This window comes from Aegilops tauschii, chromosome 3 (assembly GCF_002575655.3).
Source record: "Aegilops tauschii subsp. strangulata cultivar AL8/78 chromosome 3, Aet v6.0, whole genome shotgun sequence".
NCBI lineage: Eukaryota > Viridiplantae > Streptophyta > Magnoliopsida > Poales > Poaceae > Aegilops > Aegilops tauschii.
Window position 1 is genome coordinate 167,563,677 of NC_053037.3, and position 24,838 is coordinate 167,588,514.

Genomic DNA, 24,838 nt, shown 5'->3' on the forward strand with positions numbered 1-24,838 from the left:
CGGCACGTGCCGACGCGACGGACGCAGGAAATGGCGCCGCGGGTTCGTCGCTTCCTTCCTACGTGGTCGACCTGATATTTTTGTTTACTCTTCTCGAGCTGATGTTAGCGTGCATTGCCGGGTCGACATGGGCTTGGTGAGCGCGACGCGCGCTTAATAAAAAGTTGGTGACAATTTGGACTTTTGAGAGGGGTAATCCGTAGTCGTGGTTGCTTCGTTGTGAACGGCGAAGTTGCCTTGCTCTTCTCGGTTTGGCGCGCAGTAAAAATAATTTTCAGGGTACGTCGTTGGCGTACTACGTTACACGTTGCACTAGTAAGGTTTATCCACGTATTCTTTTTTTAGGGTAGTTTATCCACGTATTCTGGGTAGTAGAACACGATGCGAAAACAAAAACATTATTTTATCTTGCCTCGCTTTGAGTATTTGGGTGGGGGCACATGGAAGGGGTCTACGTGTCGCCTCCTGGGACGTGGAGGAGATCTTTTGGCGAGCGAGCAAGCGTGGACCGGGGACCCAGGCTCGTCGTGAGCCGAGGAGGCGGCGTCTGGTGGAGGCGTGGGGCGCGGTCGGCAGCGCGAGGGAGCAAGTGAGCCGCATCTGGACAGGTCGTACCCGGCCCGGCGCGCGGCCGTCGCTCGCTAGGCATAGCAGCTACCGGGCCGACCGGGTCGCGCGCCGACGGGCATAGGGCCCCGTGATGATGCGGAGACTTGACGCGGTCGGCATCTCGGTTGGTCGTCGGCGCATCGCGCGCGCGGGTCGGCTGGAGCGGATGCATCCGGTGGTTTGGCCATTTTATTTAGCAGCCCGGAGGAGATTCTCTCGTGACGCTTTAATCGGCACCAGACCTCGTGGTTTGGCCATTTAGCGGCGAAAAGAAAGGGCAGGAACGAGATGCGGATGTTGATGAGTTTATTTGCTAACAGCATCGAGCAATCATCTCAATCACGGTGAGCGTGTCGGCGTCACCACCTTCGATCATGGCGAGCACGAAACGCAGAAAAGAAAACTGGTCGGATGGAATCATCTTGCTTTATTCGGCACCGGGAGCGTGGTCCAACGGACACACATACCGAATTGATTTAATTTAGCTATGTATATACTCCCTCCGTTCCTAAATATAATCTTTCTAGAGATTACACTATGGACCACATACGGATGTATATAGATGCATTTTAAAGTGTAGATTCACTTATTTTGCTCCGTATGTGGTCCATAATGAAATCTCTTAAAGACTTATACTTCCTCCGTTCCTAAATATAAGTCTTTTTAGACATTTCAAATGGAATACAACATATGAATGTATGTAGACATATTTTAGAGTGTAGATTCATTCATTTTGCTCCGTATGTAGTTACTTGGTGCAATCCTAAAAAGACTTATATTTAGGAACGAAGGGAGTATTTAGAAACGGAGGGAGTAGTATACTTCTATATAGATGTAGAGGAAAAAAATGTCATGCACACAAAGTCACACACCGTTTGTCTTCTTAATACTGTTTCTTGCCAGGGACATGACAATGAAGAATGAACACCGCAAATGCAATTACTACCTTAAAGATTAGCATCTCCTGAAAGAAACGATCATCAATACTAAGAATCCCTCAAAAAAATACTACTCCCAAGACAATACGATCTTGAGGTTTAGCATGTACTAACAGCAAACAGTTTGCCAGAAAAATATCAACGTGCTCTCCAAGATAATAGAAAAAATCAAGAAGAATCTTCTGAGGCACATGGTGCTTCGCTATGGATAGCTGAGCATCTGAAGAAAGCTTAACGGCAAGATACACTCGCAGTCGCGATCATGCATTAATCCACACGCAAAAGAGGTCACAGTCTTGAATACCAAATTTAGCATCACAGGCAACCAAGTCCGGAATATCTCCAGCCCAATAATCTCCGTTACATTTCGGAGAGGAAACCATAACAGGCTGTTTATCCTCGAGTCATCAAGTGCTACTGCAGATTTGTTTCAAAAAATAAAAAGTGCTACTGCAGATTATCAGGTCGAGCTCCTACAACACAGTCCCTTTATTGACCTGGAGTCCCGGACAAACGTTCGTTTAGTGCCAAATTCATGAACACAAAAGTTGCTGTGAATCAGTCCAAACATCAGAAATACAGCTCAAGACTGCGCAAATGCTAAGCCGAGCTCTATGTTTTCACCATCACAACAGCTTGACACCAGATTCTCTGACAGAATCTATAACAGCCTTGACTTTCCCGTGGTACTTCTGCTCTCTCTTCATGTGGATGGACACGGCAGGTATCCCCTTGAGTAGCAGGCGCTCGCCCAGCAGCTTCCCAATCTTTGCCGCGGCAGAGACGTCGCGGGTCGACTCCAAGTTCGGTCTCAACAGCTTCTCCTGCGAGCTTGCAGAACACGCGACGGTTGCTGTTGGGGTATGGATGACCTGGGCGGTTACATACTTGTTCGAGAAATGCATCCTCAAAAGGTAGGGCTTGAGAAAACCGACGATCCTAGCGGCCCTGTCTGGTGGAGGGACGACCATTGTCACTGGTTTCTCTGTAGCAAGGTAACAAGCAGCACGGATTAGTCAATTGACAATGTGAATACATTTCAATTACCCAATCTACAAACCAGTTTTAAATTATCAGCGGTCGATGTTAAAAATCAGGATACAGAACACACTGAGGAATGCAGTATTAATGCAATTGCTAAACAATTCATAAAACAAATTCTTGCCCCTGGTATAGACAGGGAGCGACAGTGCATGATAAATTGACAATCTTAAAAGAAAGAGAATGAAATCAATAGCGGTTGCAAAACGCAAGTAAAGTTGCCTGCTAAGTAGATAACCTGATACTGAATCTAGTACTTAGCTCCAGTGTTTGAACCATTGTGACAAGGAGCTATACCAGGAAACTTGCATAACCTTTTTGCTCATACACAATAGCTAATAGGTAAGAATCTTGATTTGCACAGCTGCACCTTAGGTGTGTTTGGTTTGAGTCCAAGCCACTGTTCCAAATATCGGTGACGGTGAGTTAACTGTCGATATGGTCAGTTAACTGTTATTCGGACCCCTCCCGATACAAGAACGTGCTATTCGAGCCATTAACTGGTAGGTCCAGTTAATTTGTCTGGCAAGCCGATTTATCAGCTGTCAGGCCGAATTATTGGCTGGGCCAATTAACTGCTAGGCATTTTTTAGCCCAAAACTGGGCCATTCCCGAGCGCAGCGATTCGGTGCTCGAGCCCAGCTGCTCCCGAAATCGCTGGCGTCGGTTCAGCTCTCGTGATTCAGGAAACATGCACTGGCATGTCTGCGCAAAAGCAGCGGAAATAGCGGATACGGCGTGAGACAGTGCGCAAGAGTGGGGCCGAAACGTATGGCTGGGCGTCCGTCCACGCGCCGATTTTCATGGGCCACGGACCAGAACGTTTACTTTTTTTGCCGAGCCGTGGAACAGTTCGCCAGTACGTGACGGCCGTCCGCGGCTCCTACCGGACGTCATGTGCGTACGGTTCGGCTCGAGAGAGGTCAGCCACCAAACCCTCCTGACTAGGTCGTTCCCGAAGCCTGCCGCCGCCGCGGAAGGCTTGCCCATATCCAGCGGGGTACGGCGAGCTTCGGGAGCCCCGGCCGGTGAGCGATGGAAGATGCTAGGCTCGAGTTCCTGCTTGATGCAGTGGACAGGTAATTGAATCCTGCCCGATTGGAGATCTAGCGAATTCAAGGATTTGTGTGCCCCCAGGACACAGCCGACGACTGATTGCTGAGTCCGGCGCCCCTTGCTGGCCTAACTTGCAGGATTCCGCTCCGTGAAGGGTTCGTGGACAGTGTAGATCATCCTGATCCGGTCCCTCTGGCAGTGCTCCCGCGAGCTGATGTCGCCCCTACTGCTCAGGTGGACTCAAATGGCGGCTCAGGTTGCGGGCGAAACTGTTGGGTGCGCAGTCGCGGGGGGAGCCGCAGGCAATCAATGGCGACAAGGTCTGCTCAATCAACGGACAGGGTGAACCCGAGGCTCCGGCTTAGGCAAAAAGGTACGCCCTGCATCCTTGCTTTGTTAAGCTGTTCTTGTTTTTTGCAACTGCTGTGATGGTTTCCTCCAGTTCTACATGCTATGTGATGTGCTAGTTACTTGTCTTAATGATTGTAGAACGAAAACAAAATGGAATTGCTAGTTTGTTTTAGTTATTGTTGTGATTTACCTATATGTAAGCTTAGTTCAGCCCGCGCATCAAAATTACTGTTGTCCCCCTAATTCGAGCATGCATAATTAGATGGGTGTTTGTTTGTGAATTCAGGTTACGGCTTGTTAGTGTGCAGCGTGCGCTGAACTAGAAGTGTGGTCATGTGAAATCTGTGTGGTTCAATGCCTTTGTCGTTGCTTCTTCTTGCATGAGCAAGTGATGATAGCTGTTAGATTTGGCTTCATCGCGAAAGATCTGCTCTGATTGCAGGGACACTTGCATTGAGCAAAACTGCACTATTAGGTGCCTGCCTATGTCAGGAGACATTCAAAAGTTCAGTAGACAATCATTGAGCAAAATTGTATTGAAGGGTCAAGAAACTATTTTTGTACATCAGTTGTGGCATGTAACTTATTTTTCTTCTGTATCTCACACAGCTCTAACCTTGTGTTTCTGTTTATTTCCTTCTTATTGTGTATTTGGCACTGGTAAATCTGTGACAGGAACATTCTTAATATTGCTAATGGTTCATCCTCATTGTAGTTCAGAAGTTACTAAACTACACGACTATTCAGCGGTGGCACAAGAGGTGGTGAGGAATAGCGACTACGACGAGCAAAGACGCGGTGCAGCCGGCGACGACGACTATCGCCTGCTCTCTGGTAAGGCCTCCATCTTTTCTCTCTTTTTGTGTCAATTTGAAGTTTTGAACTATACACAAGTGCAAACTAGTTCGGCTCAAGAAAAGTATAAACAAGACACAACCCTCTTAACAATGCCTTGCTGATGTAAGTAGCTGAAGCCTTCCTGGCACTTGATTCAGCAGATTCTCGATTTCTCGTCAGTCGTTTTCTTCTTTCTTGTATCACCGCCCTCCCGGATACAACGGAAGACGACGAACAGTTTGATGGCTTTTTTTTTTGCCTTTCTCAGCTGTTGTTATATCTTAATTAGGAATTCACTTTTCATTTAGTGTTAATATGGATATGAGAGTGGATCAAACTAGGAGTAATCTGCTGCTTCTTAATGTTGGATAATTGGATCGATATTCGCCCTCTCTAATCATTATTAGCTTGCCATATTCTTGAACCTCAACAAGTCATGAAGAATCCCATACTTCTTTCCAGTTTAATATTGGCAATTCACCCTTGTTGTTTACATATCGCTAATCCGTTCCGGAATTATCAAATTGTCTAAATTTTCTCTTCAAGTACAGTGTTTCCTTTTTGTTTCCAACTTTATGAATTCATAGTAACTTTACTGATTTGGATGAGCTGAGGATGAAAGAAGAGATCAGTGCTGCCACATGGTGCTTCCCATTCGAGCAATTGCGGTGTGTAGAAATGCTTTATGACTTGCATTCCAGCCGATGAACTATGGTTGTATTGTCGCATTAGGCCACATTTTTGTCCTGTCAGATATCAGTGTATTTTTATTTTTATTTGCAATTATTTCTCTCTTTTTTCTCAATTTATATTTGGTCTATATGGACCACGGACAATCAGTTTCGATGCTTATACGCCAATCAGTTTGGATGGTAAAACAGCACAAAACGAGAGTGTGCTTAAAGTTTTCGTTGTCAGCATAGTCTTCGTTTGCTTATAGTTTTCCAGCCACCATGTTTCTATGTCAAATGTCATTTGACCACACAAGTGTCATTAGTCTAAAGCAAACGAGGATAGACTCGCTGAAAATGTTCCTTTTCCCTATCCAAACAAAATTTGGGGTGGCAGGGATTAAGGTGGTTGGAAGGGACTGATTCAATCCCTGGGTGGATTTTTTTCCACTGGAGTATTTGTTCCCCTATAACCAAACAAGCCCTAAGGGAAAACAAAGTCAACCTTGGTAAGTTGGTAAGGTGTACAACATAATTGGGAGTTTCTTTGGCTCGGTTGAAAAGGTGCCATTCACCAAGAGGATGCTAAAAGCCCATTATTCTATAAAAATAATTAGTCATATGAATCAAACAACGGAACGTAGGAAAAATTCCTGAAGATTCTAATCCTTCAAAATTCTTATGAAAATCATTTAAAAAGAGGAGCCCTCAAAATGTTTATGGTTCATTTAAGAGCTACGGAGTATCATTGAAGAGGGAAAGTAGCAAACCATGCCAATCATGCTTACGAACGGATGGAGCAAAAATATTTTAAGAGAACTGGAGAGGATGCAATACCACTGATCTCAGTCTAACTAGGTGGTTGTTTGGATAACTATGGTAAGCGGTACATTTTGAGAAAGAGTTTTAGAGGATTTTTTTTAGCAAAGTTAGTTTTACTTACTTTTCTCTTAAGAAGAAAAGACTTGCACAAAATTATGTTTGGGTCTTCTTTGGGCTTTGGATAGATATTAAGCTGAAGATTTTTCAAATAAAATCATGGCGATTGAGTATGCAGAAACTGGATCAAGCGTGCTGCGTGCAGACCTAAACATAAGAATTAGCGACACTTAATTCTCGGGCCATATCAAATTAACAGCCACAGAACCAATTATCGAACCCATCTGGTGAAGATATCTTACAAAATGAGTTGAGCACTACCACGGAATGGCAAAATACTACTGCTGAATCAACGCATAGGTAAACCGATACGGATCTACTGTAACGAGCAGTGCAACCTTACTATATTTGTATAACCGGGGAGGTGGCCTACCTCGGAGAGCACGCGGGACCGGAGGCGTACCGCGCGGCGAGCCGGAGATGCAGCGGACAGCGCAGGGCGGCGGCGGCGGCGCGCGGCGCGACGTGGGTGGCGAAGCCGATCAGAGCATTGGACGGGGGGCGGCTGCAGGGTTAGAGAAATGGACGCGATGCGATGCGACTAGACTAGTAACGGCCCGGTTAGGCCCAGCAATATGGTCGTTGTTGTCTGGGGATGAGCCCAGCTCGTTTCTTATCCAGGCCCACATTGTAAACCGCCTCCAATACCGGGGACAAGAAAGGAGAAGGGAGTAGTAGCGAGCTGTCTCGGAGATCGGCGGGCGGCGGCTATGGCGATGGCGGCGGCAGCAGCGGGCGGCGAGCCGGTAGAGCCGCAGTCGTTGAAGAAGCTGAGTCTCAAGTCACTGAAACGCTCCCTCGACCTCTTCGCGCCCACCCACTCCCTCCCCTTCGCTCCCGACGCCGAGAGGTAAGCCAGCTCGCTCGCCCCCCTTCCTTAACCCCCCCAAACCCTAGCCCACTTGTGCTAACCTCTTCTCTTCGTTTGCTCTCTATCTCGCCGCAGCAAACGGATTCGCGTCAGCTGCAAGGTTCGTGGCTTCGTCTCGGCTCTCTACTGGTTAGGTTCCTACCTTTGTCTGCATATAAGCGGCGGCCCTGAAAATTTGGTGGTCGGGTGGTTTCTCGCAGGTGAATGCGGAGTACGGTGCCGTCAAGAACCTGCCGACCGACCAGGGCCGAGCGCAGGGGAAGGGCGCCGCGGCTCCTTCCAATGCGTTGGCGCTTCTAGGTATTTTTTTGCTGCCCTTCTTGAATGAGAAGCCCCTGCGCTTTTCAAATTGAACAACAGAAATTCACTGGCTATATCAGACTTTTCATGCTCGTTAGTAATGACCGCTAGGAAAAGAAACAATGGGGATCTAAAGAACAGGAGCAACGGCTGGAATTCTCGCGAATTTTATTGTAGATTGTTTACATGATGCTAAAATATATCTTTGTCAGGCACACAAGACACAAAAGATGCTCCTAGGGAAGGCACTAGCAATGCCATTATCCCTGCACCGCTTATGCTTCCCAAAGCACCGTAAGTGCATCCATGTTCTCTTGTCTGCTGTTAATATGTTGATGTTCCTTTTTATTGCTACTGAAGTTTCCTCTTTGATTTATAATCAGCGAATCTGCGGTGCCTGGCAAAAATACAACCGTATTATCGATTCCTGGGTCATCTGATAGGTTTGTTCACTTGCATTTCCTTCTATGGTTGTCTGGGCATCGTACAACATGGTTTCCATATTATTTCTGATATTCTATTAAGTGTATCAACTGTAGAATAATTGTAATGCGCAGTTCCTGGCTGTTACTTTAAATTGCTCATGTCTTGATATGTCTTTCAGATTCTCGACATCTGCACTGATGGAAAGGTTGCCAAGTAGATGGCCTAAACCTGTATGGCATGCTCCCTGGAAGAACTATCGGGTAATTATTTTTCATTCAAGTGTCACTTTCATATTGTGTGTTATAGCTTGTTTGGCACCCCAGGGACTGATTCTTGGCATATCGATGCCATATTTGGACTGGAAAAAGATTTATTTGTGCTTTTGAGCATCCCATGCAATTCTAATATCCATCTGTGAACTTTTAAACTGGCTAAAACGTTAAACCCTCCATGTTCTTCTGCATATTTTGTTGGAATTAAACTGATCTATGGGAGCATCTTGGTTCTCACCAAGTGATAAATTACATCATTTATTTTCCAGAATTTTTGTTGATGGTATTTCTAAACGTATGCAGGTCATCAGTGGTCACTTGGGATGGGTGCGATCTATAGCATTTGATCCAGGCAATGAATGGTTCTGTACTGGTTCCGCTGATAGAACAATAAAGGTGAGCCCTACAGCCTGCATTCCTGTCTTGGGAATTTGGAAACTAAGTTGAATTCATGTATGCGTGCCACTAGTTATATCACAACATGTATTGGCACTGTTAGTGGCTCAGATGCTTGTTTACAGGTGTCCGCACTTTTCTAATGTTTTATACTTCTATTTGCATGGTGCAGTTATTCTCAGTTTTTGGAATCTTGTTTGAACTAATAGAATAATTATATTGCTATTCTGTTGACGAATTCTCATGAGAAACAGAAAATAGTGCATGTATAATTTATGATCTGTTTATGCTTCTGGTGCCAATATGGTCTTATTTTGACATCAATCTTCCATTTGCATCTTTTTTGCTTTGTGCTAGGGCAACCGCTACTATAAGAGCCACTAAACTATCTCCCTCTTCCCTTATTTTGCAATTGTACATTAAGCTAGCAATCCAACTGCCAACATGTCATACTACTTTCCTGTGTAGTTCATTGATTGATCTTCTGACAACTGGGTTGTGTAGATATGGGACCTGGCATCAGGAACATTGAAGCTGACACTAACTGGTCATATTGAACAAGTCCGCGGTAAGTTGTTCTTGGTTTTGGATTGCAGGGCCTTGTTAGGCACTCATCACCCTTACAAATTTCTTTTGTTTTTGCCCCAATCTGGAAGTTTGTAACTGATGGGTGTAATGTGCATTTATGTAGGACTTGCTGTCAGTCAGCGGCACACATATCTATTTTCTGCTGGTGATGACAAACAAGTAAAATGTTGGGATCTTGAACAAAATAAGGTCTGTTTTATTATTTATTACTCGTGTTTAGCATGTGGCATATTGGCATTCTCATGATATTTTGTCTGTATTCTCTGTAAAAGGTTATTCGGTCTTATCATGGGCATCTGAGTGGGGTTTACTGCCTAGCTCTCCATCCAACAATTGATGTCTTGCTGACAGGTGGTCGAGATTCAGTTTGCAGGGTAAGAAATTACTCCTTACCGTGCACGTTATGCAAAATTTGGCAGCACACTATGCACTAAGCTGTTCTTGCTCCATGCACAGGTGTGGGATATTCGAACAAAGGCTCATGTTTCTGCTTTAACTGGACATGATAACACAGTTTGTTCAGTGTTTGCTCGGCCAACGGTAAGAAGGCATCTTTACTTGCCGCAACTCACTGAAATACTGAGTTTTGCTGCTTCAATACTCTTTATCTAATGGTGTCCCAAGTTTCTAATTGGAGTCTTCTGATTCTTTGTCTTCTTAAAGTTAAATAAAAAGCAGTTAAAGAATACATGCATAAAACCTCTGATTTGTTCACCATGTTATTATTTGGACCGGGCTTGGAGCTTGCTTGTGATAGTATTTTCTTGTCTATTGTGGTACCTACTGTTAATTACCTTTTTCTTTCTTTCTTTCTCAGGATCCACAAGTTGTCACTGGCTCACATGATACAACTATCAAGTTCTGGGATCTTGTAGCTGGTAATTCAACTATTGAACTTGACATTGTCCACCAAATGGTTCCATTTATCTGTATCCATTACAGTTGTTTGTTTCTCCAGGGAAAACTATGTGTACTCTTACACACCATAAGAAGTCTGTTCGGGCCATGGCACTGCATCCAAAAGAGTTAGTACCCATGGGTTCATTTTTAAAATTATGTAGTACCCATGGGTTCATATTTTCTATTATGTACATTGCTGGAACCTTTACAATAACTTCTCTTATGTAGGAAATCATTTGCATCAGCATCTGCCGACAACATAAAGAAGTGGAGCCTGCCCAAAGGCGAATTTCTGCACAACATGCTGTGAGTTCACTTATTTGTATGATTGTATCCATACATTCACCTTGTCTATAAGTGCCACAGCTTGTTGTTTGGCTAACTGTAAGTCGAAACAATTAAGTACTGCACTATGTGTCAATGCAACTCAGATTCCACCATTTGTAATAAAAATACATTTAGGTCTGCTTTATAACCTTTTTTGGTAAATGAGTGTGTGCCATATATGCTGATCAGGATGTCTTTTTTGTCTTCATTTGTGTGCGTTCAAAAGGTTGACTAATGGATATGAATTTGCTGGTGTTTTTGTTATTGTAAGTTTGAATTCTGATGCCCTAGATCTACCTACAGACATTACCAAAGTCAACTTCCTCTTTCTCAGAATTATGGGAAACTTTTAAGAGGCATTTTTGCTATTTGTTTTAGCGATTTTAAAAGTATATTATTATTATTCTATAATAATACCAAAACATGCTATTTGCCCTAGATAATGACAATCCGATGTCTCGGTCTCATCTTGCTCAACATTATTCCTGACAATGCCTCTAGAATTGCTACTGCAAAAGGAGAACTTATGCAGTTTGGCATAAGTTGCATTCATTTTTCAGAATCCAATACTCCTCCCGTTCCTAAATATAAGTGTTTTTAGAGATTCCACTATGGACTACATACGGATTAAAATGAATGAATCTACACTCTAAAATATATCTATATACATCCATATGTAGTTTGTAGTGCAATCTCTAAAAAGACTTATATTTAGGAACGGAGGGAGTATATTGCATTGTCCCTCTAGTCACGGGTTCAACATCTGGACGTGATTTTTTTTCTTTTTTGCTCAGTCCAACATATCGATAGTGGATCGTGCACTAAACTTCTCATCTGTTATCACCTTCAGGTCCCAGCAAAAAACGATTCTAAATGCAATGGCTGTTAATGAGGATGGTGTCCTGGCAACTGCAGGTAAATGCATTGACAGAGTGCCATATTCTTCCAACCTTTTGGGCTCCCCATCATGCTTTATTAAATATGGATGTTTTATTTGGTGATTAACAGTCACAGCTGTGTTCTTTATGCCTTACCTATTGCATGAATCCTCTTCATTTCTAAGATGTTATGTGACAATGTATAGAAGAACCATATTTTATAATCTCTAGCATGTTCTTGGAGCTCAGACCATTTATGTAGAACGAAATCTTTCGTTTCTTTTGCAGGGGACAATGGAAGCATGTGGTTTTGGGATTGGAAGAGTGGCCATAATTTTCAGCAAGAACAGACTATTGTCCAGCCTGGTACGTACTACTCCGCATTCTGCATTGGTTGACAGGCTAACAAGTATGAGTTCTCCGTTTTTTGACGAAGTTTTTCCTCTTATGAGGGGTTCTGAATAGTAATTTATCAGAAATGCTAGTGACACTGGCAAAGCTGGTCTAGCCTTGATGTTTGTTTACAGCTGGAATCTGATTATCTGCATCCCTATTGTCTTGAATTTCAGGATCATTGGAGAGTGAAGCATGTATATATGCCCTTTCTTACGATAATAGTGGATCAAGGCTTGTGACATGCGAGGCAGATAAAACAATAAAGATGTGGAAAGAAGATCTAACAGCAACACCAGAAACCCACCCCGTCAACTTCAAGCCACCAAAAGACATCCGGAGATATTGATTGCCGCATAAGTTACAAGATTGATTTCGACCACCCAAATTCTACTCTTTGGTTGAGTGTTCACCTCGTTGAGCCTTTATGGTGGTGTTCAAGCCCTGACGTCCCTGTTGTATAATACAGATGGTGTTGTAGTATTTATTACTGAATCTGAAGCATGTTTTCTAGTTCAAATATATTTTGTTCTATGCATTGGGAATTTTTGTGATGTATCAAAATTGAATTTCTGCAGCTGTAGTGGTGTTTGTAAGTCACTACAGGTTCTCTGTAAGATCGCGATCTTGCTAATGCTTCAGGCTGGGTTGAACAGTACGAATTTTGTTAAGCTTAACATCATTAGTGAGGCTTGCAAAACGCTTAACGTGGATGATGCGTTCCATGCTGAAAGCACTTCGGCTGCTGCTTGTGCGGTTATTCCTCCACGAAGTGTGGGATTTTGTTTTAAAAGTTTCTATTTGCTGCTGCTGAGTGGTTGTTTAATTCAGACAAGGTCGGTTGCAATATGCCCGAAGACTCGATGTGTGCCTCATCTGCCACATATGCAAGCTCATACCCTGCAAGAGTCGGTAAACATGCCTCATGGAGGCTCTGGGATCTTGAATGACGCGCCATTATTGTGCCAAACTCATCCTCAAGTATTCGGTCGCTTATCATCTTTTAGGTGGGAAGCATTAACAGTTGGCTAGCTTATCATCTTTTTGGTGGGAAGCATTAACAGTTGGCTAGCGGCTTTGCGTGAGTGTTTCTCGAAGTATTCATAATTTCACTTTCACCTCTGTTCATGGAGAACCGACGGCGATGACTGCGCCAAAGCTAGTGTTGATGGTTTTTTTTTTGTGTGTGTGTGTGTGAGAATAATGTTGATGGGTTTATAGGGGAAAGTATAATCATTGTGGCTGGGGTGTCATAAATCAGTGGCCATAGAGGAGAGGTGATCACAGCAAAGACCAGAAGCAAATCCATTCAGTGCTGAATGGAATTTATGTTGCCACGAACCTGAGAATCGTGAACCTGGTCATGAAAATGGATGCCCATCTTCTCGCTCAGGCTGTCGGTCCAAACGCATCACCATATTTTGACCTGCTTCAGGAGATCAAGATCGCGATGGCTACTTTGCTTTGACAATTGTATCATTCAACATTGTGCAAGACAGTGGCGGTGTGTCAGGATTGCACTGTATGGTCCTGGGTGTTCATTTCTCAACAAAACGGTGTCACTGGGGGGAAGACTTGTGCGACACGGTTTGCCTCTATCAGATTGCCATACATGGTCCAATCTGACGGTGCGAGAGCTGACCGGCCAGCACTAGCGCTGCCCAAAACAGATTGCTATTTGCAAAAAGGCGATGGTAATTGGGAATATGAGTTGCTCTAAAAGTGTAATGGAACGTTGTGCTGATACTTGCAAAGTTCAGACAATGAGGTGTCAACTTTGAACTGCCCATGGCTGAGCAGATGTGTATTTCCGCACCCAATTGTGGTAGTTAACACAACCAGTTTTCGTCTAAAAACTCACTTCTTTTCCACGTAGTGCAAACTTTCTACATGAGTATGAGGGGAATCCTTTCTCAGCATGCTCCCTCTGACCCTCAAAAACGCTCTTATATTACGGGACAGAGGGAGATTACTTCAGATTTCAAAAAGCGAAAAACAATTCCAAACCAACATCTGACCTTGATATCAAGGTTTACTCCAAAAAAGGATATCAAGGTTTACCCACCACTTCAATTCTTAACCTAACGAGAATAAAGTTAAAGCAGTTAGCTGAAACCAACATAAGAAATCCTAGCGAGAGTGGGTTAACTTGAGATGGCACTCGTAGTCTGATCTGACCTTACAAAAAGATTACAGCACGCATAATGATTCGACCTAGCTATTCACATCTGAGAAACCTACACTGCAGCCTAACTAGGCTCTGCGTAAGGCTTTGCGCAGCTCTGTTTGATAGTCACCAAACTGAATGCCAGCAGGAGGATGCATGTTGAAAACGTAAGCGACTGGTGCAGATACTTGCATCCCATTCGGATAACTTGGGGCGTCCGAAAACCATCCCAGAGTCCCTTCATCAAACATAAATGATTCACGCAGAAAATAGAAGCATTCCCTCGCCAATCTTTCAGCCTGTAAAAATGGCAGCATAGGTCATATTCAGATAACCTGGAATAAGTTATTCAGGCAAAAGGTACAAGCAAATAAGAAAATATCTATCATTAGTCAGAAGTAGTTTTTAGCTGTATATTTTGCTTTTAAGAAATGGCATACCTGCAAGTGAACAAATTTTGTGTTATTCATGATCAAGACAACCTGCAAATTAGGCAATGTCTCTGACAAGGTCTTGATGGCAATATGCTCAAAGAATTTCTGCAGGAGAACTCTCTCATTCATTGATTCATCAGAATCAAAATCAGCAAACCAGAAAACCCGCTGTAACTTTGCCCAAGCAACTGGTAGTTTACGTTCACCACCAAGAATCAGACGACAAGGATCAGCCACATTCTGGAGTATCATGATGCCGTTTGTCACTGAACTAGACTCCACTGAATGCAGACCAGGTGTACATGTAACTATCTTAGTGGGGTCATAATAGTGGCAAATTTTATAGGAGAACTGAAGATTTTTGTCATTCATGATAAGAACATGCCCATCTCCACCTGCAGGCAGCAACTTCGCACAACATACTGCGGTAGGTACGTCTTCTTGAGAGCATATTCCAGATGTAATAGATGAAGTTTTCGAGTTCAAGGAGCCACAATCATGTGAAAATGAACAAGAGCTACCATTTCTACAACCCTGATCATAAGGAACAGCACATCAGATAAAATTATTACAGCTCAATAAATAATAATATGTCAAAACATTAAACTAAGGAAGCTCAATAAATAAATTTTTAAGATACACATGTGCAGTTCAATAAACACGGGCATATTTTAATGAGCTTCAAGCTGGCATACTATCAAACTGCTGTTAATGGCATTTACTGTGTTCTAAAAAACTCATTTGACCGGTTAAATCAACACTATTTTGTTCATAGTCTCACCAATGAGTTGGCTTGAATTACTTCATACAGTAATAGTATGTCAAAACATTAAATTCGCTAGAAACACACACACAACGCGCATACTGCAATACTAATAACATAACCCTGCGAATTATAAGCCGGAATGCAAGTGACATGACCAAAAGAAAATGAGAAAAACAAACTGCTGCAAATATGGTACCTGTAATGTAAGGAAGAACTTGCATACTGGTTTGGGAGCACGAGCGGAATGAGAAAAAGGGCATGTGTTGCCTCGAGTACAGGATCCACGTACAAAGAACACACACATCTCACTTTCAACAGTTTGTTGGGCATAACCACTAACTCGTTCCCTACAAGAAACTACCTTGTCCTCTGCAAGTTGTGTCTTCATCTGGAAACCAACCAAGAATCATTATGTTTGCAACATAGTGAATGTATATTTATGCTAATTTATCTGTTGTAAGGAAATTTTGACGAAGCATGAAGTTACAACACACCTCCTTAATAAGAGCCTTCAGTACGACAACAGTGAGAGTGACCCCAAAATCAGTTGCAGAAACATAAGGGGTTGCAGCACACTTCCTCTGTGAACCTAAGTGGGAACTCTCAGATTCCAGCGAGAGTGAATTCATATCCTCTGGCTCTAGTACTTTATGGTGAAGACAAACATGGTGGAATTCAGAAGGCTGAAGGTACTTCGGAGGATCGATTTCCACAAGAAAACTAGGCCTAAAACGGTGCAGTGTGCACATAACATCATCATCTGTTGAAAAGAAAGAGTTAACCAAAATCATTATTGCATACATTATTTATTGGAAAGTATTTGCAGTACACAATTTTAGCAAAAGTTCATCACACAGTTTTTTTTTCAAGGAACTTCTGAATAACCCACTAGGCTACCATTTCTATTATTTTACTTAAATACGCATTTCATTTCTTCAATGATTTAAAAGTAATAATTCAAGTTTGATTCAAATTCATCATTTGGCTGACAATCTTTACATGTATTCAAAGTAATAAAGCGGTATAAGCTACAGTGAATAGTGTGAATAGTGTCGTAGCAATAAATGCAATAGTATTGGCTTCCATAATCGAATTATTCGTTTTATGTTATCAGAATGTAATTGCGACGATATAAAATTTTGACTTCTGTAAATTCAACAAGATGACTTTTCCATCCTGGTGATACTGAATAGGATCGATATTGTGAATAACAATATCTGACCTATCAATTCAATTCATCAACAAGAATAGAATAGGAATTTTATGCAAACATCTCATTTACAATGGTACATAATAAATGTGAAAAAATTACCCAAGGCACACACACACTACAAACATGAACAATGTGCAATCAAAATATGTATACAGTGAGAGTAACTCCTAGATGAGCACAACATCATAATGGTACATAATAAGTGTGAAAAATGTACTCATGGCACACGCTACAAACATGAACAATGTGCCATCAAACTACGGTGAATAGTGCAGTAACAATAAATGCAATAGTATTGGCTTCCATAATTGAATTATTCGTTTTATTTTATCAGGATGTAATCTCGATGATATTAAATTTTGACTTCTGTAAATTCAACAAGATGACTTTTCCATCCCCGTGATAATGAATGGATCGATATTGTGAAAAAGAATATCTGATCTATCGATTAGATTCATGAACAAGAATAGAATAGGAATCTTATCTAAACATCTCATGTACATAATAAGTGTGAAAAATGTGCCCAAGGCACACTACAAACATGAACAATGTGCGATCAAAATATGCTTTCGGTGAGAGTAACTCCGATCGCAACATTCATATCATCATTTTTTTATACAAGTTGGAAGGACTTACAAATTTCAGAGATGTTGTTAAGTGCTGCTGGCAAGAGGTTATGAAATGCACACCACACTTCTTCCTGTTTAGAGATAAAGGCATGATATGCTGTTGGCTCTTGGGTGTCAGCCACCATTTTCAGATACTCTTGACGATACTTGTCCTGAAACATATGAAAAGGTAGCAATAAAGTAACTAATGTTTCAAACAGAAGACAATGATAAGTGCATTTTGATCCATCAATAATCATTCTCATGAAGGCCAAGACCATAGCTTTCTAGCAACAGTCATTCACTGGGAATGGATATGAGAGTAAACTGTGTCGCTGTTGATGGAATCTTAATCTTAGATAGAGAAATGAGCAATGCATTAGTAAATGCTACTCCTCCGTCCCAAAATAAGTGACTCAACTTTGTACAGCATTAGTAAATGCTGCTCCCTTCGTCCCAAAATAAGTGACTCAAAGTTAGTATGAAGCTGAGTCACTTATTTTGGGACGGAAGGAGCACTTCCTTTTTAAGAATGTGTAAACAGCATTTGCACATCTTTTCATTAAGCGGAGAAGCAAGCTATGCAAGAGTTTGAGTTCATGGGCAAGAAAATTGTACAGTCCTCAAAACAAAATAGTAAATGTTTACCGTAAATGTGGGTTTTGAAAGTTACTACTAATAACCAACTATCAGATGCAACAGGTCCTGAAAATATTCAGAGTGATTATTAGAAAAAGTTAAGGCGTACCTTAAACATTCGCTGCCAAAATTGGAACGCACAAAGGTTTCCAATTAATGTAGCTTCCTTCTTGCCAATTTTCAGGTTGCTATCCTCGTCAAAGTAATTGTCTCTAAAAATCTTACACTGGAAAACAGGCAGTTGGATACATATATAACTAAACAGAGCACATGGATCTAAGCATTTTTTGAGAGGCAACTAAAACATACCAATGCTTGATAGCCAAAAGGTTGCAGGATAGGAAGTGGTTGGATGTCCAACATAATGCCTATTAGAATTCCTTCATGGAGAAAGCCAATCTCCGCAAATTTCAGGGCAAGAACAGAAGCATCAAACGATAATGGCAAGCTATTGAGCAAACAGCCATAAAAGGTGGGCTCGTAACGCCCTCTAGGAGAAGTTGGCTTAACCAATGCATGAATTTGAACAAGTGAGTCTAGTGCATCTTGAATAACATCCAAATTTGGAGGGTCGAGAACTTTTTGCAGCACAACTGGCAAAAATGAATTGTTAGTGAGAATATTACCTTAATGCTTAATCTAAATCGAATAACAAGAAATGCAGTATATAACCCCCCACCCCACCCACCCACACACACCACATATACCCAGATAAGGTTTGTTTTCAAATGCATGTAGTCAGAACTTTTATACCTTGGATTGCTACACGTAAGAGACATTTGGTGATTTTTCTATAAGTTGACAGCATACCGTTATGGAATTAAATGGTTAAACTTCTATAAAAGGCTGTGCAAAGTGTAAAACAAAAACTTGTCATGTGAGAAGAAACATCAACCAAAATTAGCTGAATTTCAGTAAAACAAATACCATTAGGATCATTCATAGCTCTTGACTCTGCACAGCAAACCATGAGCACTTGCTCTCTCAACGATAACCTTAAAATGGCAGGATGTTCATGATCATCTAAACTGTTGTAAAATGGTCCAGTTACCAGGCGATAAATTTGACCATCACAGGTACGGCCTGTCCTGCCTTTCCGCTGCTCAGTCTAGAAGAGGTTAAAATAGTTGTAAGCATCAGGGTTAAACATAAGTTTTAAAATGGATAACATCAGTATTTTTTTAGATAACCTGAGACTTGGAAGCCCATACAAGCCCAGCTGAGTCTGTTTTCCTGATTGGATCCCAATAGACTTGCAATGATCTACAGGAATCAATAACATAAGCCACTCCAGGAATAGTGACAGATGATTCGGCAATGTTTGTTGCCAGTATAACCTGCAATGTGAAGTACAAACGACTCAGAGAAATCAGTTGACAAGATGAAGTTGTTTCAATCATGTAAGCATGCATACATCCATGCTAAGTTTGACCTACACATCATTGTTTAATTACAACATTTGTGGTTACTACGGGCACCTTGTAGTTAGCACTAGCAGTACAGGGAAGCCAACAGCATCCCCGGTGCCAAGGATCACTAAAATGTACAAGGGGACTGGTGGAAAGAAAAATAAATTGAATTCATTTGTTTTCAGATGTAGGAAACACAGAACTTTTTCTGGCAATGGAGAGGAGGGGGCACTTTGGTGGGCCACATATACTGTGAACTAACACAGCCAATAAGAGTCATCACGTGACGAGATGAATAAAATTAAGAATAAGCAAATAATGATAGTGACATATATAGGAAACAACTCCACAAGTACACCATCTGCAGAATATTTCAATTTTGTCACCATGTCCCACTACTGGCACCACATAACTTAAGAGATTATCTTAACAGGTAAAAAAGGTTTAACTGAACTAAGTTACATACCTTTCGGCAAGACTTTGAAACCTTCATAGTTTGAAGTGCTTCATCAGTGTCAATGCTACGATGAAGAATGTGCACCTTGAAAACTGATCTAACAGACGACAGACGGATCCACTGCTGCTCCAATGCATAGTATGTAGGAAGGAAAACCAAAATACTATTTTCAAGGTCTGGATCACTGCGGTGTATGTGCAACAGTAACTCATGGATAAGTTGATACACATCAGAGTTTAGACCAGCATCAGCGTCAGCATCCTCTCCAGAGCAATACTTTGTTGAGAGTGATTCAGAATTCATCTTGAGAATATCAGCAATCTGAGCAGCATTCCATTGCATCAGGTGACAACAGTAAGGTACAGACTAGAAGAGATCCATGTAAAGTACTGATTGTAAGATCAAACCCTTAAGCCACTAGGGCCTAGATTAACATGTTAGACACAAGGTGGCCTGCATGTCAGACAGGGGGTCTTCAATGGAGGGGAGGGGGGTGTAAGGATTTAACCCAAATTCTAATACTAGTTAAATGAACCCAGTCTAATTAAAGAACTCACAATTATAACATAATTATTAATGAGAATGATGCAATGCTACATTCGTAAAATAATATTCTGTAAAATCCAATGTACTCCCTCTGATCCTAAATATAAGACCTTTTAGAGATTTCACTATGGACTACATATGGATGTATATAGACATATTTTAGAGTGTAGATTCACTCATTTTGCTCCGTATGTAGTCTATATGAGACAAGAGCATATAGGAAACAAACTGCAGCATCTTCAGTAACAAGGCACTGTAGATACTAGAAGGTACATCATGCAATTTCCAGAAGAAATTTAGGTAAACTAATATGGACGTTCCATGGTATAATAGTAAACCAAACATTGACAGCCCAGTTAAATGCTGAAGTCAGCTACAACATGTACCTGCTCAAGGTATAGGACTTCTCTCTGGAAAATGCGCGTTCGAGGACTGCTTGGAATGGCAATCACTTCAACCCTTTCACCCCTTCCAAGATCTCTAAAGTATTCCTTGTATCTTGTGATATCAGCGGTAGCAGACATTAAAACCAACCTATGTCAAGAGTGACATGACATATCTTAGCAATAAGAAGTAAGATAATTTTGTAAGGTGGGCAGAAATGAAATGTGCCAATGCATGTTATCAGAGTTCTTACCTTAAGTCATTTTTTTTCATCATGAACTGCTTCACACAAGCAAGTACAAGATCAGATTCGACGGACCTTTCGTGTATTTCATCAAGAATAATAACCTTATATTTCAATGCAGCGAGGCCCTTATCACGCATTTGCTCCAGTACAACACCAGCTGTTTTGAAAACAATTTTTGACCTGATTCACACATTAGACAACTTTTAGTTAACTGATACTACGCACAAATGATATATCACAAAATCAACGAACTGGTGAGAAAATCATGGGCTTCAGGTGAGTAAGATACACAAAATAAAATGTAATGCTATATATATTGGAAATTTGGAGTTAAGGAGGCAAGTACTGAAAATACAGTAAATGTGGCAGCATATACTGCATATATCCTGCACAATAATGCCCATGGAGAATGCAGAATGAAGAAGAAAATGAATATGATGATTCATTCATCTGCCTAATATCGGGGATAAGGTGCCATCGGATCACATATTCAGTGAGGAATTACCTTTTCGAATTGAGATTTGACACATTGGAGTGGCCAATATGATATCCAACCTCTTCTCCAACCTGACAGTTGCGAGATTCAGCCACCATTTGAGCAATAGCTACTACTGCAAACCTCCTAGGCTGTGTGCACATAATTGGTTCCAAATTTCCTTCTAGGAGGAACTGGGGAACCATAGAGCTCTTCCCTGCAGCAAGTTAATGGGTTAAATCCATTAGGGTGACTGAACACAAAGTTTACATCCTGGAGCAGGATAAAATATGTAACATCGACAAGACAGAAGTATGATTTTAACATTGAAATTTCAAACGTCAGGTGAACCCCAGTTATTCTACTCCCTCCGTCCGAAAATACTTGTCATCAAAATGGACAAAAAATGATGTATCTAAAACTAAAATACATCTAGATACATCTCCTTTTATTTATTTTGATGACAAGTATTTCGAGACGGAGGAAGTACATCATTCCTCCATTCTAAGCATGAATTCAGAAAAGCCTAAAACCAAAAAAAGCTGTTACATAAAAATGCAAGGAAACTTCAGTAAAGAAGAGTCTCCGAAAAGGTAGCGATGAATATAACAGATCTAAATTGCGAGCCTTTTTTAGTAAAACCCCAATTCCAGAAGATTGGCTATTAGAAGGTAGATCCACACTCGCGTCAGAAGAAATCAAAATGAGTAAAAGGAAGCAGAGTCCGGGAGAAAAATTCAAGAACCACTGCTCTCCCAAAACCCCTTCCCCCATCGTCCATCACTTGCCCTTTCTCAAAAACTTCAACCCTACAAAAGCCCTAAAAAAGGAGAAAGCAAGGCAGAGAACCCCAATGCCGCCACCCAATCAAAGTTGAAACACGCAGTTCCCAATCTGGCAGAAACCCCTGCTCCAACAAACCCCCAATGCCGCCACCCACGATGGACCAAAACCCCAACAAACAGTAGATGCAAAAAAAAGGCCGAAAAAAGCAGATGAACAAACAGAGCGGCAGGAAGCAAACAAGGGAATTTGCGGAAATCCAGGCCAAAAATCCTTGCTTTTCGGTAACAAAAAAAGGATAAACCTCCCCCAAACCCCAAATGCCACCAAGAAAATCGAATCACCCAAATGCGAGCGATCGAGGCAGGAAGGAACGTATGTTGGAGGAACGGCGACTCGATTGTTACCGCATCCGGTGTCCCCCACGATCAGGGTGACGCGGTTCTCCTTGACCTTCTCGACGATCCTGTCGCGGAGAGCCTCCGTGGCGACCGGCGGCCGCCGCCGCCGCGGCGCGTCCTCCTGCTCTACGCCCTGCATGCCGGAGGCGGCGGCGAGGCCTCCCCCTCCTCGGGAGAGAGAGAGACGGCGGCGGGCGGCGCGGCGCGGCCTTCCCTTCTTGCAGTGCAAGCCTGCTCGCGCCCGCCCTCCGTGCCAGTAGTGGGGGGTTGAGTTTTCCTTTTTGAAGACACGACAAGTCCGGAGGCAGCGGCACGGTGCATGGACCGGCCCCGAGGAGAGCACGGGGGCGGCGCGTGACTCCGCGGTGCACCAACACCAGGTCCACGCCTGGTTCGTGCCTCCTGCCCACGACCTCTGTTGACCCATCGCGATATTTTCACAGCTGGCGAGCACGAGGACACTGTCAAGCGGGACAGGGGGGTCAGCTTCTGTTGACTGCGTGAACGGTGAATGACCTGTATCGGAAAACAACAGTTGCAGGTGTTCCGCAGCTCCCGCTCACGAGTCCGGTCCAGCCGGTCATCCAATCATATTCTCTAAATATTAACCTATGATTTTTTTAGCCCATATGTTTAGGATGTACCCAGCTCATATGTAAAAAATAAATATGTGAGGCGGATAGAGGGACTCTCGGACGCGTTCACCACGTCGGACCAACAGGCGAGACCCACACGAAAAAGCTTCGATCCGTCGGAGGAGGTCACTGGTTTGGTGACCGCACTCTGGCGCGCCATGTGATGAGCCAAGAACCCGACTATTTAGCCAAATGGCGAGGGCAAACCCTAGTTACCCACATTTTCCTCCTTTTCCTCGTGTCAACGCTGCCACCGAATCCCCCATCTCTTTCCCATTCTGCTCCGACCTCCCTCGCTGCCATGGTCCGAGAGAAGATAACCTACTGCAAAATGGTAACGACCTAAGGGCCGACGAAGATCGTGTGGGAGATGTGTGTCGTCGAGGAACGTCGTGCCACAGAGGCACACCACACGACGAAGGAAAACCGCGCTGCTCAGCGTGCAGAGAAGGACGAGGCGTGGTGAGAGGTCGAGGTGCCGGAGGACGAGGAGGAGGAGGAGGAGGCGGCCATGGAGGTTGAGGCCGACGATTTTGGGCGGAGGTGCGGTGGGGAGGCCGAGCAAGCGGGCAATGCCTCCTACGCGACGCTCGTCGCCGATTGCAAACTCATAGCTTAGAAACTGGACTCGATCCAGTCCGAGCGGAAGGTGGTGAGAATTGTCGCCTTATCCACCCCACCGACATGGAGCGGGAGCTTCTCTTCACGGACGAGGACGATGAGGAGGAGGAGGAGGCCCCGGAGCATTGCCCCGCCGCCAATGACCACAAGGCCGGCGGCTTCAGCAATGGGGTCATTGATATCTTCGACGATGAGTAGGATTAGAGTAGTTTGCTTCATGTATTATGATTACCTAGATATAATGGACGTTGCATGAAGTAGTATGAAAAATGAGGGTTGGAAATGGAGAGTGCGGTTGCAATGGCGGACAAATGGGAGGGGTGATTGTGTGTCCGTGGACTTATTGGGGGTCATATTTTGCCAAGGATAGTTGTACCACCAACTCCAAAATTATGCACTCAGGTTACGGAAATTCAGTTCGCTCTATGGAGCATTTGCTCCCGAGCGCCAAAAAAGTTTTTTTTTCCTTTTTGCAAATGCGGGGAAAGTACAAAAACTTCAAGCTATGTTCATATCAGATTTTATTAGTAAACTTTTAGGGAGGAAACACAAACATTTCGACATGTGCAGAGAAAAAACAAGTTGAACATTTATTTTTGGCATTTTTACCACCTGATATTTTTTTAATGTACAAAACATTACATTGCTATTCTATTTCGTTTGAAAATTCTCAAACACACTTCAGACGCTAACATGGACATCTAGAAAAATAGAGTTTTTAAATTTATTATTTATACAGGAGCAAATGCTCCCGAGAGCCAAAGCACCGTACCTAATTGCGAATATCGGCGCTGTCAAAGTCCGTGACGAAACTAGTCCAATAATGAGGTCACGATCGATCTCGAAGAAACCACCTCAGCATGATGGGAAGGAAAATGTATATATCTTGACAATATGCCGGATACATGAAAAAGGTGGAATGCGCAACAAGATGTGGTATTGTAGTTGGCTGATCATGTGTATAGGCTGTGACGACAACGCGTCACTCGAAGTAATCCAAGTGTTGAACATGGTCGCCGTACGCTTATACCTGAATGTGTCCAAAAAACAAAAAATATGCTTGATATTCGTTACCGTGTTTGAATAGAGAACATACACGATGCGTAGAGGCTAGACCGCTAGAGCAACACTGGTCAGAACTCACAAGTCTTTGGCAAGTTGCCACCGGAAAAGAAAACGTGGCAACCAGACATGCCTTGACCGCTGAACCCAAAAGACAGTTGGACGAGTCCGGTGTCCTCCATGCTGCACGCAATGTCA

At 42.8% G+C, this 24,838-nt stretch overlaps 3 protein-coding genes across 3 annotated transcripts; 1 reads left to right on the plus strand and 2 right to left on the minus strand.

Annotated features, from left to right (window-relative positions):
• Positions 1 to 1,835: 1,835 nt before the first annotated feature.
• LOC109776822 (uncharacterized) lies at positions 1,836 to 6,989 on the minus strand. The gene is made up of 2 exons (XM_020335492.4): positions 6,816 to 6,989; positions 1,836 to 2,532 (listed from the first exon to the last, which is right to left on the minus strand). The coding sequence occupies exon 2, from the start codon at positions 2,516 to 2,518 to the stop codon at positions 2,174 to 2,176; it is 345 nt and encodes a 114-aa protein (XP_020191081.1). The 5' UTR covers positions 2,519 to 2,532; positions 6,816 to 6,989; the 3' UTR covers positions 1,836 to 2,173.
• A 64-nt stretch (positions 6,990 to 7,053) lies between these two features.
• LOC109776823 (protein pleiotropic regulatory locus 1) lies at positions 7,054 to 12,451 on the plus strand. Its single transcript, XM_020335493.3, has 17 exons — positions 7,054 to 7,292; positions 7,389 to 7,413; positions 7,514 to 7,613; positions 7,826 to 7,907; positions 7,997 to 8,056; positions 8,218 to 8,299; positions 8,615 to 8,707; positions 9,212 to 9,275; positions 9,399 to 9,484; positions 9,568 to 9,669; positions 9,752 to 9,835; positions 10,113 to 10,173; positions 10,254 to 10,320; positions 10,424 to 10,501; positions 11,373 to 11,437; positions 11,689 to 11,766; positions 11,970 to 12,451. Exons 1-17 carry the CDS (start codon positions 7,153 to 7,155, stop codon positions 12,140 to 12,142), a joined length of 1,440 nt encoding a protein of 479 aa, XP_020191082.1. The 5' UTR covers positions 7,054 to 7,152; the 3' UTR covers positions 12,143 to 12,451.
• A 1,341-nt stretch (positions 12,452 to 13,792) lies between these two features.
• Positions 13,793 to 22,618, minus strand: LOC109776824 (zinc finger CCCH domain-containing protein 4). The gene is made up of 14 exons (XM_020335494.4): positions 22,329 to 22,618; positions 21,169 to 21,355; positions 20,670 to 20,843; positions 20,419 to 20,566; positions 19,496 to 19,807; positions 18,811 to 18,957; positions 18,548 to 18,728; positions 17,930 to 18,213; positions 17,730 to 17,846; positions 17,010 to 17,154; positions 15,655 to 15,920; positions 15,357 to 15,548; positions 14,401 to 14,928; positions 13,793 to 14,259 (listed from the first exon to the last, which is right to left on the minus strand). Exons 1-14 carry the CDS (start codon positions 22,459 to 22,461, stop codon positions 14,047 to 14,049), a joined length of 3,027 nt encoding a protein of 1,008 aa, XP_020191083.1. The 5' UTR covers positions 22,462 to 22,618; the 3' UTR covers positions 13,793 to 14,046.
• Between the last annotated feature and the right edge of the window lie 2,220 nt (positions 22,619 to 24,838).